Genomic DNA, 13,810 nt, shown 5'->3' with positions numbered 1-13,810 from the left:
GACGTCATTTGCATTTCCTTTCTCATCCAAATAACCCTTTGACATTTAATAAAGTTATAAAAATAGAATCTCCTACGTAAATTAAAAAACATCAAATTTGTATTCAAGCGAAGCTTAAAGTGCAATAATATTTGATGGCCGTGAAATAAATTAATAATAATTAATGACGAAATCGTTTCGTTTCGAATTTAAACTTTGACATTTGCATAGCTGCAAAAGTTCCCCCAACTCATTTAAGTATGTTGATCGCTGTGAATGGAACTAGCTTTTTCTCATTTTTATACCACACCTCAGTTGTGTTGCTCAGTGCAGGGAATTTTTCCTTATTGCGATGCGGAAACCCCACAAAAATTGTGCGAAACGAATGCAGTTTGTGAAATTTCCATACACAAGGATAACCTTCGGGTTTTAGCCTTCTGATCGGAGTGTTCGCGGTCAATGCGCATGTCACACGCACTCACACGCTCCCAGTTCAAGATATATGTATACCCACTCATCGTATATATCTTATATAGCTGTGCTTACTTTCACTTTACCCGATCATATTAAGTTTCTGAGCTTTAAAACATATTTTATCTCGTTTTTTTTGGTTTTTTTCCCCTTTTGATTTTACATTTTGTATGCCTCTCTACTCCTTTTAGTTTATTTTAATTTTTCACTTTATTTGCTTTGCCGAACAGTGCGTTTCGGCGGCATAGCGACACTTTTAGTGGCTCTTATCGGGGAGATAGAACGCGACTGTCTCTGTCGCTCAACTCACGAATCAGTTTCCCCCCTGTTTAATCCTCCCTCTTGCCATGTTAGCCCCTTGATTGACAATATTTCAATATTTTTACTGTTGTCGCCGTTTCACAGCCTCCTGGGAAGGGGGGGCTTACTGACGGAGGGGGGAGGGGCAGCGACACAGACCCCAAGTCACTGTCACGCATGCGCTTGCAAATGGAGCACTTCTATACACTTCCTTGCGCTCGGGGCACATCATTAAGGCGTAACCTTTGTTAAAAAAAAATTATGCAAATTAAATATTTTATTTTAATTAACATTGAAAATATTAAATCAAAATAACATTTTTATAAAAAATCTTATGCTAAGCTTGTCATCTTCTTTAATTTTCCATTTGTTATTACTTAAACGACTTACTTACCTACTTACTTTTATTTCAAGAATATATATATATATATTTTTTTTCAAATATTTATAATTTAATTCTTGTATTTCGAATTTCTTTAACCAAAGTTGATTAAATATGTTAAAGTAATTAGAATTTGTTTTTAATTTTTCAAATTTTTTCAACCAAAATTAAATTAAATTTAAAATTGAATTTTAAAGTACTCTTAAGCTTTACAAAAATGTATCTATCAGAAAATGAGACTTCTGTGGAATTTGCTTGATACTACATTAAAATATATATGTATTTTAGAAAGTGGATTTCAAATCAATGAAAGAGTATTCCAAAGTCTTTCGATTAATCAAGTAACGATTCCCATTTGTTGTTATTGCCTTTTTGTTTCTTGCTTCTCATTTTATTATTATTAATATTAAAAGGTGCAACAGCGTTTGGACATTTTGATACAAAAACAAACCTGTTCACCTGCGCAGTCTACCTGCAGCCCCACCACCAACAACAATAACAACAACAACAACTGTAAGAGGGAGATAGCTGCAGAGAGCTAAAAAGAGAGGGGTATACGGGGGGAGTGAAAGAGAGAGGGAGATGGGGACGACGTTGAGGAGACAAGAAAGAAACATGTTAACACAATTCAGAGTCTCATACGCTTTCGACTGTCGCCTGTTGTTCTTGTATTTTGTATGTTTGTTGTAGTTGCTGTTGTTGTTATCTTTCTTGTTGTTGTCATTTTGTTGCTGTTGTTTATATTTGTTGTTATTTTAGTCTCTCGCTCCACTCCAAAACTCTGAATTGGCGCTACAAGTTTATCGAACGCTCAAAGTGGTTTTCAGTTGATATCGAAAAGCCACAAGGTCGACAACAGCATCAAGTTTATATATATTTATATATATGTCTATACATACTTGCGATATACCTAAGCATACTTACATATGGCAAAATTTGTTTATATGTACTTAATGTTGTTGTTCTTTAGAAAATCACAGTAAAAGAACGCGCGTAATCCGCTTAAAGTTAAAGTTGAAGTATTCGAGTATCTTTGTATCTCTCGGTTCGGTAAATGCGTTGAAGTGCATGGAAAAAAATGGTGAAGTGTTATCAGCTGCTCAAAAGCATGATCAGTAAATGATCCTGGTGATCGCAAAGCTCGGTATTTAATTGAGATCTGAAAATGCAGGAGGCCACGAGCACTACGAATTATGCCCTTTCCTATACGGACTGGATGTCCGAGCCACGGTAGAAAAATAAAATAAAATACAACCCATAGATAACGACCATGTGCTGGCATTAAAAGATATATCCAGACAGTGTGAAGGATCTGAAGAGTGTGTGTTTGCAGCTACGGATTGTGTAACTTTTATAAGCTTGCCGCGAAGCTTTCGCTCTAGGCAAAATCGTATTAACTCGCCCGAGAGTATCTGTATCTCGTATCTCCCGTATATTTCCAATATGGCAGCGCCATGTATCTCTGCATCTGTGTGTGTGTGTGTGTGCGGCTGTGCAGCTCGGGCTTTCGGCTGTATCTGCTGATAATATTGTAGTAATTAATGCGATACGAATGAGAAATTTATTGCCCACGCCCGACAGCGCCGCTGGCCATCGTTCGTATATATATCTACAAGTATATACACCCCGCAGATCCCGGGGGCCATTTGCATAAAATATGATCATGTAAATGACACAGACCAAAAAAGAAAGAAGTAAAATGAGTGGAAATAAAAGAAAGAAACAAACGGGGACCAGACCAACACACAACGACAATAATGCCGCAACAGTGGATAATTTTCCCCGCTCGAACGCAGTCTTGGGTATTTCATTTCCCAATCAGATTCTTGAGAGGTTTCCCACACTCGACAACCGATCGGACGTTCGGCCAGAAGACAGATGGCAAAAGGATGCGCCCGGCGAAGGGACAAAAATTAATGGACCTCGTCGTTTCTATATCTGTGTTATTGTTTGCGCCAGACAATCTCGATCAATCTGCAGCTTCCATCCAACCCATTCTGCCGAAGGGGTTGAAAACTTTAGGCCCATTCGGGGCGATTTACCTAAGTCCGCTGTCCGCTTTTATGCAAATTACATGGCAGGACCCTCGGACCCAAAAAGGGGTGGTTGTTCTTCCACGCCGGACACGGACAAGAATACGGACACGGACGCGGACGCGGACACGGACAGCGGTCTGAATGGGCCGGAGGTGCGATGTCCAACGTTGAGAAACAATGACAAAAAGGTGCAACCACTCGTCCATGACAAATGCGAAGCCCAAGAAAAGCCGAAGGACTTGTGCATGTGAATCCCGAACGAATCCTTTTCAGCGTTCGCCTGTTGGCTGAAAGCATTATGCAAATCAGCGCCTTTGTTTCCTTCCTTGGGAGGACCTCATCGTCCTTTATCTTCCTCGGACGGTGTCCGAGCAAGCTGCGTTGTCTTTTTTTTTCCGAGCCGAAGAACCTCTGCTAATATCAATAATGATTTCCTTAACCGTTACGGCCGCCTTGGGATTAGGCATATACCCATATATTTATACATATATATATATATAGGTATATATATTTGTGTAAGGCAGCTGCCGCGAATATTGCCGAACCGGTTGGCAGGATCACCTTGCCTTGGGCCAGCACTTCCCATGCCCATCGAGATTGCCATCGAGACCACAGTGGTCCTGCCTACTTTTTCCATTCCTGCGATTTTTCGTAATTTGCGCACTCGCCTTCAGGTGGCAGCAAATGCGCCACAGGGTTGCCATTTAGGGTTTGTTGTGTTTTTGTTTTCGCCAAACTGTTCGCTACTTGTTGCACAATTGGAACGCTCCGCGGGAGCCGCCAATATAGTGAGTTGCCCAGGAGGCGGACGAGTGGCCGAGGTGTTGGCCTAATCACGGGTTCGCGATCCATGCACTTGGTTCAAAAAAAATATAAAGAAAAATTAATTAAACTGAGAGGTTCGAATGGGCAATACCCTAAGGATAAGCCCATTTTTTGAAGCATACTTGGTGGGGTTTAATGGAGAAGCTCTTAAATCATAAATAACTTTATCATTTGATTAAGCGAAATCGCTTTAAACATTTGCATTTAATGTAAAGAAAAGCGTTATTTTCTGGCTTAAATATATTTTCTGCAGAAATATTTCTTAATTTTTTTTTAAACACTAATAAAAAAAAATGAAGTTACTAAAACAAATATCTGGATATTGAGTTCTAATAGTATAGTATTAATAGTATTTGGTATTAAAGGCGCTCTTTTTGTATGCAAATTTAAAGCAAAGTTTCATTTGAAATATATTTCAAATATAGTTAAATTTAATATGTATAGGTAAAACAAATAAAAACAGCAATATAGTAAAATTAAAGCTAATAATTCTTAGTTTGAGTATAAAAAATGGTTTTGCTAGGTTCATTTTTTTATCAGTGCCCCATATGCAATATAGTTTTGTAAATATTATTAGCCAAATAAACTTATTAAAACCCCTTGAATATGGTGGCTAATCAAACTAATAAATTAAGCTGAGATTTATGTATGAGACTTATAAGCCCAATAAAGTCGGAATCACTTCCTTTTCCTCTTGCATAATTCTGCAAAAACCAAGTATACCCCGTGGCATTCTACAAGTGCCGGGTGTGAGAAAAGCTTCATGGGAAATAAATAATTAGTGAATAACTGCTGCGGACCACTTGCAGAGTTTAGGGGCGCCGGAAGGGCGGAGGGGGTTCACCGGCCTCCAGAGGCGTGGCAAAGTGTTAACAAAAAGTTGACGCTTTTTTTCGGGCCACGCTCTTTGTTTTTCCGTTTTTTTTTTCCGTTTTTTGTTTTCATTTGATGGCGCTAATAGCGCTAAACGAATCAATTCCGATGCCGAAAGCAGTAAAAAGTTGCCGCAAAACTTACAAATCCGTATCTGAGACGCACACACAATTAAAATAAAAAAAAAAACACACACACTTCGATATAATCAGACGCACCTGGCCCAAAATTGATTATGTAAATAGTAAATAAATAGAAATGAAAATGCTAATGATGCTGGATTGCCAAAAAAATAAATGCACGCACATGGGCGTTGTCTGCGAGACTGTCTCTTTCGGCCACGCCCAGTTTGAATTAAAATAAAAAAAAACCCCTTGAAAAAACAGGCGAGGCTTCAGCTTGGATTCACTGCATTCGGGGCATGTGGAAAGTGATCCCCAGCAGCAGGATCAGCAGCTTCACCTCCACCACTACTACACCAATCACACTGATCATGTGAAGGATCAGGGACTGGGACTGCCCTTGGGGCACCACCATCAGGATCCGCAGCTCACAGCTGCCGGTTTGATGCAGGCAGTGGCCGCCGAGATCCATTTGAACCAGGATCAGGATCAGGAGCAACTGCCCCCATCTCACTCCACTCCCTCACAAAATAGTCCCTATCCAATCTACAGCTACTATCGCAGTGAAAGCGAGAAGGATAACCATGTATCAGCTGCTGCTGAACTGCCCTGGAGGTAAGTCCTCAGTTTGGACAAACATTCTTCATTCCAAAAATCTGACAAATTTACAAAATTATGCCCTTGTTGTTCACTTTTAATAAAATAATACAAACTTCACAAGATAACGAAACTTGTACCACTCATGGTATCCATTTCTTCCTAAAACTTAAAAACATGGAACAAATTTAAAATTGTAAAACGGGTTGTAAGCTGAAGATGATAAGGTTGTTATAAAAAAAAAACGAACAAACCCAAAAGCGGCATTTAATATTACTTCATTTATAAACATTGTCTAAAGATTATGATACATAATATACAAGAAAAGAACCTCTCTCAACAGATCTAACATTTAGAACCAAATTATACCATTACAGACATACAGACGTTCGATATTTCATAACTTTTGTAGATTTTGAAAAATATTCGTTTTCCGCCGAAAATGCTGGAGTTTTAAGTGCATCGTTTACACACTTCGTGGAAATGCGCAAAAAAGCGCGGCACGTTGCCTCGGTTGGGGTTATGAAACCCAAACACAATCACAAACACAAACTCAAACTTCAACCCAAACCCAAATGTAAACTAAAACCCACACGGATCGCAGGCGAGTTCTTTGCTTTGGTTTTTTTTTGTTTTATGGAGCCGTGATGAAACCGTAACCGTAGTTGTAGTTTGGCCAAAGGGGCCTGGAAAAGGTCGCGCGTCTCGGCACTTGGCTTAGAAACACAATTAAAAAAGAGAGATATGTACATATGGACAGCACTTCGGGTATCTAATAAATGTGTGCTATAGCGCTATTCTCGCTTCCCCATATCCGCTACGTGATTTACACGGCCTGACCCTAAAAAGCGGAATAGACCACATCGGTCACATATCGCATTACGAAAAAAGAATGTTATAACGCGGCCGCGGCAATCCGAGTGTCATTTTTAATAGCGAAAATGTTCTGCAGAACATAAAAACAAAAACATTTTTTGTACCCATGTCGATGTCTTTTTTTTTTTTTTTTTTGTGTACGTTTTATTTTATTTTGTGTGTGGAGAACAGCGGACAGAGGACAGAAAAGTCCGAGAAGCCAGAAAACAACTTCGGGTGAAAAACCGGGACACCGGGCACGAGGTGCAGACAAGTGCCACAAAATGGGGCAAGCGATCGCAATCGCCATCGCAATCGCAGCGTTGTCAACTTGAGCAATGCCAAAAAAATAAAACTGAAGCTAAAAAACTGAAAAAAAGAGCAAAAGAACCGAGTGGAATTAAGCAGACAGCGCTGAAATCGCTTGCAACAGCTGCTAACGGAAGAACCAACACAGAATTCGGAATTCGTATCTGTATCTGTGTGAGCCAAGGTGTGGCGCAATTTCAGCAACGCTCGGAATTTGCATATATGCAATCAATATCTATGCACAAATTAAGACAAATTGTCGAAAAGCGCGCTGAAAATTGGCTATATCTGATGAATTCTATACGAATCTATTACCTATATTGCTGCAAATTGGGTTTATGTTGATTCTTTTATATTTCATCAATATAATGGCACATTTTTATAATATATTAAACTGGAATAATATTTTGACAATTTGAGAGTATATTAAGGATTCTGCATTGATATAAAATAAGATTCTTTTATAAAATCAGATTGCTTAAGATTGAAAACTTCTCATTCGACCATTGGTTAAAATTTGTCAGAAATCGTAAAGGATTTTGGTCAATAAATGTCTAAATAAATGCATTATAGATAAATAAAATAAGTTTATAGCATTTTTAGACTAAAAAACGTAACTATAAAATTAAGTATTTAAATCAAAACCAAAAGTCAAGAATGGAATAATCAAAACAAAGCAAAATAATCAATCAGCAAAGAACCAGTCCCAGAACCAGAATCATGATTTGCATAAGAAAGTAGCCGGGGAAAACGGATCAGTTCTGATCAATTTATTTGTGAATGAAATTTAAACCAATTTTTACAATGATTTATCAAAGAAAATTAGTTGGTATTTAATAAGAACATTTTTGGTTTAAGAATTCATATCAAAGAATTAAAAAAAAATAATCTTTATAAATCAATAATTCAAAACTTTTAGTTAATTATAGTTTTGAATATCTATTTATTTAATAAAGTAAGGACTATTATTAAAAGCTGACAATTTTAAAACCTTCTGTTTGTTGAACTCCCAATGAATCAATTTTGTTTTTCAGATAGATCGTTCTGACATCTACTGAATATCTGCTCAGTTTACTTCACAATTTACCCAAAAATTGCTGGTTGCCCTTTTTTTTTTGGTCAAAGGGCGGGGTTTCCCTCAAAGAGCTTTAATTGTGTGTCTGAAAAGTTGGTGGAAAAAATGCCACAATCGAATCCGGTTTTCCAGCTGCCAGGACTTTTTTGGTTTGTTTAGTTTTGTTTGACCTTGTGGAGTGTTGTTGTGTGTGCCATCTCCCTCTAAGCCGCCTATATTCCCCTTCCCTTTCCCTTTTTCCTTCAACGCGCTGTGCAAAAATTCCAAAAGTTATCCATATTCGATTATCACAGACGGCGACAGGCATCATCGCAGCTAATTTACGACTCTTCCTAGAGTTGTCGGCGATAAAGCGATAAGAGATCGAATACTGGTGAAAAAAAACGTAGTAAATCGAAATAATTTGTACTTAATTTAAATATTTGTTCCTTTGATTTTTATCCATTGCGCTTTTTATTTATTTTAAATATAAAAATATTAAAATTTCAAAAATTTGTTCTGACAATTTAATTTAAATTGAAACCATATTTAACTCATTAACTATTGCATTAAGATCAAGTCGGATCTATTTTAAATGTAATATATGCAACATTAAATAAAATATTTTACTATTAAATCATGCAATTTAATATCCATTACTATTCCATTTTTTTTTATTATTGAAGGGGTAATTCTTGGTATTGGGGGATGCCACTAAGTCTCCCTCTCTTTCGTTTCAGCCCGGTTTGTTTTCAATTTTTTATTTATTTTTTATTTGTTGCCAACCCGAGCTGGATGCTGGCCAAAAAGCAGTTGTTGATGTTGATGTTGCTGGTGGTTGTTGATGTTGCTGTTGTCGTTGTGCCAGGTTTTTCTGTCCTGTTTTTTTCCCCCTGCCATGCTGGTGTGTTTTTTGCACTTGCTGCAGGCTGGATTCTGGTTTATGGTGGCTGGTTGTTGCCCCGATTGCTCCCATTTGGGCGGGCATCCAGATCCAAGATCCAAGATCCAGGTTTAGTGAGCTGCGCACAGGTGTTTTCGTCTCAGTCTCCGGTGAATGAAATTAGCCTTGCCGCAGTTTGCGGCTTGATTGCATGATTGCCCCGGTGATTGGCGAGCGCGGGTTTGATTGATAAGCAGCCTAATGGAGTTATTTCACATGTGTGGGGGTGTCGGAAAATGCCAAGCAATTGGGTGTTGTTACTAGCTCATGGAAGTATTTCCCTTACCAGAAAGGATAGCTGTGATCATGGATGATTACTTAATACTGAGTATTGTGTTTTATGAGTATGCGTTCAGCCAAAAATTTGTTATGGGCTCATGAAAATATTATTATATTTAGTATTATTAAATATGAGTCATTTAATTACTTCCAGATATTAAATTTATTTGAAGTCATAAATATTACAATCAATGACTTGTTAAATGATTTTATTTAATGGCATAACTATTACAAGTCAGTAAAATAATGTGTTTAATGTTTATTATATAATATCTACTTTGGTCATTTTTGTATAATAAATGCATTAATATGATAACACAGAAAAGGCAAAGATCGAACTAAGCTTTTTTATATATCTTTATATAAATGTTTTATTAAATAACTGAGTTATTATAAATATGTTAAATTGTATTTAAATGTCACAAACGTTTATCTTGCCAAAGGCAATGCCATAGGAACCTTTAATAATAACAATAAAAAGATATATCCCTTAATTTGTATTTCTTCTGAAACGATTTATGATTTTTCGTTTTTATTTTATATACAAATCACATAAAACAAGAGTCTAAATCACAGATTGTATTGAAAATTATACTCTTCTGTTACCAAATGCCTATAAATATATTGAGTTAATAAGTATTTACTAATTAAAAAGATTCTGTGTAAGGATCATATATTTTATATGTTTTGGAAGACATTAAACATGCCCTGATTAAAATAATAACACCTTTTAAACAAAAACTAATGCACGATGTTGTTTTCTCTTTCTCCCTCCTTTCTGCCCTCTCGCTCTCTCACTCTTTTTCTATGAATTTTTGAACAGCAGTGGAAAGCTCAATGGCCAGACCACACCTATCGATGTCTCTGGCCTATCGCAAAATGAGATTCAAGGCTTTCTGCTCGGCTCACACCCCTCGTCGTCGGCGACGGTCAGCACAACCGGCGTTGTCTCCACGACAACGATCTCGCATCACCAGCAGCAGCAGCAACAGCAGCAGCAGCAACAACAACAGCAGCAGCAACAGCAACACCAGCAGCAACATCCCGGCGATATCGTTAGTGCCGCTGGCGTGGGGAGCGCGGGCTCAATTGTCTCCTCGGCGGTGCAACAACAGCAGCAGCAGCAGCAGCTAATTAGCATCAAACGAGAGCCCGAAGACTTGCGCAAGGATCCCAAGAATGGCAACATTGCCGGTGCAACAACAGCAAATGGACCGGGTTCGGTCATAACGCAGAAGGTAAGCCAAAAACAAAACAAACAAAAACCAAAAACATTCCCAACATAAAATATAAAATACAAAAAAATACAAATCTGTAAGGAAAGGTAGTTTTACAAAAGCTGAGCCCTCTCAGCTGGAAGCTCTCTTAGGAAACAATTAATGGACACGCACGCAAATTTCAATTTATCAGCAAAGACTTCTACACAGAGAAAATTGTATAATAAGAATTTTACATTTCTTAGGTAGTGTATTTTTAGTGCCCCTGGTGAAACCAATAATGATTTAATTTGCAAAGTGTTTTATACGAATCATAAACAACAAGAACGTAATCCAAATGAAATTAACTATTGGTAATATGCGCTTTTTCAAAAAGTCCCATAAACTAATAAAAAATAATGGTAATTTCTTAAAAAATTAGGGAAAAAATAAATGAAATAAGGAAATTAAATGAATTATATAAAACCCAAGCCAATACTACCGCTTTGTTTTGAACAAGATCTAAATATTAATAATGGTCTATTTCATAAAGGTTTTTAAACCATTGATACAATCTTTAGAACATTTTTATAACATAACTAAATAATAGCGTTTTGCTTTAAACAAAATCTACATTGGTTCTCGTTACATAATTTTGTTTTACTATTTCTAATGAAGCAGATAAAGCCCTCCCATTTCTCAACGTGTACATTGCATGCAATATGCAATATAAATTTGTATTTGCGGATAAGCTTTTGGCTTAGATCGTCAGCTCATGCGATCCGATCCGATCCGATCCCATTTCGAATAGCATTTCGGAACCCATTCCTCGGCCCATTCACAATCATCATCAGTGGAGTGGAGTGGAGTGGAGTGAAGTGGACAACCCCAATCAGCGGCGCATCCTGTGTGCTACATCAATTAACGAGCGGTTGCTGTTGTTGTTGTTGCTACATCAGTGATGTTGCTGTTGCTGTTGCTGCTGCTCCAATAGTTGTTGCTGCTGTCTAACAGACCTGCAATTGGTCTGTCAATTGCTGGTGTGAGTGAGCAATGAGTATTAGTGGCTGCAGCCAATACGAATCAGCGTCGTTTTTGTTGTCGTGTCGTCGTCGTTGTTGTTCGGTTCTATTGAATCAGCAACAACAAAAGCAGTAGTAAACAACAACAGCAATAGTAGCAACAGCAAGGCATCGCAGCAACAACAACATCAAGGCTTTACTGCATGACCAAACTGTTATACACCAATAAGCTGTTATACGATCGTGTGTGTGCGTACGTGATTTGTATGGTGCTCTCGCTCTGGCCCACGTGTTAATACCCATAGCCCTATCCCGCTCACACCTCAAGCCGCTTCCTTTGCCTTAAGTTCGAGTTCCATGTTGCATGTTGCAAGCGGATTGGTTCGATGGGCGCTTTATTATCACACTCCCGACGTCGAACCAACCACACACGCAAAGAAAAAAAAAGGAACAACCATAATTAAATGGGAAATTGCAGTAGCAAACTATGGGCGACAATCGGCAGCGATAAGTGCGCACTTCCGGCCGATCGCCGATCGCCTTCCTTTTCCTTCGACCTGACTTCGATTTGGCATAAAAAGTGCAGCAAGTGCAACTACTGGGGTACTTCTATAAATAATACTTTAAGCTGTATCTGTAAAAATTCGTTCTAAATAAGCTCCCATATATGAAAAATATATTTTTAATTATCAGCTGATTATCTAAAACTTTCACATTAAAAGGAAACATTTAAACCAATTGATAGTTTTCTAAACAAAATTTTAAAAACATAACCCTTAAAGTAATTTTCCCAAAACTTACTGATTTGATTAAACTTTCCAAAATAATTTTAAATAGCTCGTTTTAAGTTTTTTAAAAATGCACAATTATTCAAAAAAATCATATTATTCTAATAGTTTAAATCATAGAATATTTTCCTAATTAAAGAAATCATTAAAAAACTTTTGACATTGTCATTGAATATTTTATTATTTTTTTTTTTGTCGAAACAGCTTATTCATCAAATAGTTTAGAAGTAAACATTTAAACTATGCCAAAATGTTATTGTTAGTCTAGTATAAAAAATGTTTTCCCCAGAAAAATTAATTAATTTGGTTGTTGAATATTAAAAGCTTGACTTATGAATGAATTGCACTCGCTGTACACTATTGCCATTCAGTTTTCTTCGAGTTGTGGAAAATCCAAGTTAGGGAATCCCGACTTTATGCAGCAAGTGCAGCTATTTTTTAATATTGCCGCTGCAGCAGCAGCTGCAACGCCCTGTCCGTGTCCGCTCCTATCCTCCCATCCCATCCCGCCACGCCCCGCACCTCCCCTGGCCGCTCAGAATATTGCGACAGGCCGAGTACGGCCGCGGATTCCAACCATTTTGAAGTGATATGAGAGACGGCTGGCTGCGTGTGTGTGCGAGAGTGTGCGTGTGTATCTGTGTATCTGTGTTCCAACTGGCCGACGCAACTGCGGATAGCCGACTGGGCTGTTTGGCTGGCTGGCTCACTGGCTGTCATACCTGGCAGCGATCGGCGGCCTTTAGTCAGTCGTATCACGCTGTCGGAGTAGGATCGTATCGCTTTCGAGTCCGATTCCGAAATAGCCGCTTGCTATTGCCGCCTCGCCGCGATCATACATTGTAACCAAAAACCCAACGATCGATCGGAGGGGATCACAAAATAAGAAACAAAAAAAAAAAAAAAAAAAAGCAAGGGAAAAAAATATAAGACAGTGAGTGTGAGTGATACCGATACGGAGTATCGAATACCGAGTACCTTTCGGCATATCAATATCACCAATCCACCTGCAAATCAAATCCAAACCATGAATCAAACAACAACAGCGCACGCGCAGCAGCAACAACACAGCAGCAGCAGCAGCAACAACTCACAACAGCAACAGCAGTTGCAGCAACAACAGCAAGCACAGCAACAACATTGTGTGGGCGCAACGCGTTGCCTTTCAACACCCACGCGGCGAACAAGTTCGCTGCCTAAGTCTTTTGTTTGGCGCGCATTTCTTAAGGCCAAGAATCGAATTTATTTAGTGGGTGGTCAGTGGGTGGGTTATAAAACTCGTTGAGCAGAACCCAGTGTGAGGCTTAATTGCCGTCTCCGTTTTTATTGGGCCTTAATTTGCTTACCAGCTTACCAGCTAAAAAACAAAAAAACAAAAAACATATAAATATTAAATTGCCTCAGTCGGTGCACAATTTGCATGCACTCTAATTTATTGTGCATTTGTTGCATTGACAGTTAATTATTCTTAATATTTGTCTTATTAATTTACATACACACTCTCGCTCACACACACACACTCACTCTAGCTCAGTCGCCATAGTTTAAAGTCTAAGGTTTCGCCAGCTTTATTTATGGCCGAGAATCGGAAAACATATCAATTTTGTACTCTTGGCAATTTATTTATTGCTCTCCAGGCACCGGAAAGTGTAATCATTAGACACTGGCATTTAGATCTTGGATTAGCCAAACAACTCTCTCTCATTCGTTGCTCTATATAAAAAGGTGGAGATATATCGCCTCATCGACTGCCTTTCTAATTGCTCCAAATCTTCGTTT

At 38.2% G+C, this 13,810-nt stretch overlaps 1 protein-coding gene across 14 annotated transcripts in view; it reads left to right on the top strand.

Moving 5' to 3' along the window:
• Nucleotides 1–13,810, top strand: part of LOC108144429 (protein grainyhead) — a 46,087-nt gene that overhangs the window by 12,569 nt on the left and 19,708 nt on the right. For 5 of the 14 annotated variants that reach the window (XM_017269295.2, XM_017269297.2, XM_041707746.1 and 2 more), the window contains exon 3: nucleotides 9,849–10,263. In XM_017269295.2, coding sequence (XP_017124784.2) covers nucleotides 9,849–10,263 — 415 coding nt within the window. Of the gene's footprint in view, nucleotides 1–1,972; nucleotides 2,363–5,252; nucleotides 5,604–9,848; nucleotides 10,264–12,772; nucleotides 12,972–13,810 lie in introns of those variants that run through there. The other 9 variants (XM_017269296.2, XM_017269308.2, XM_017269304.2 and 6 more) reach the window with 6 other exon arrangements.

This window comes from Drosophila elegans, unplaced genomic scaffold, assembly GCF_018152505.1.
Source record: "Drosophila elegans isolate 14027-0461.03 unplaced genomic scaffold, ASM1815250v1 contig_183, whole genome shotgun sequence".
Lineage (NCBI taxonomy): Eukaryota > Metazoa > Arthropoda > Insecta > Diptera > Drosophilidae > Drosophila > Drosophila elegans.
The sequence above is the reverse complement of the archived record's forward strand: the minus strand, read 5'-3'. Positions and strand labels throughout refer to the sequence as shown.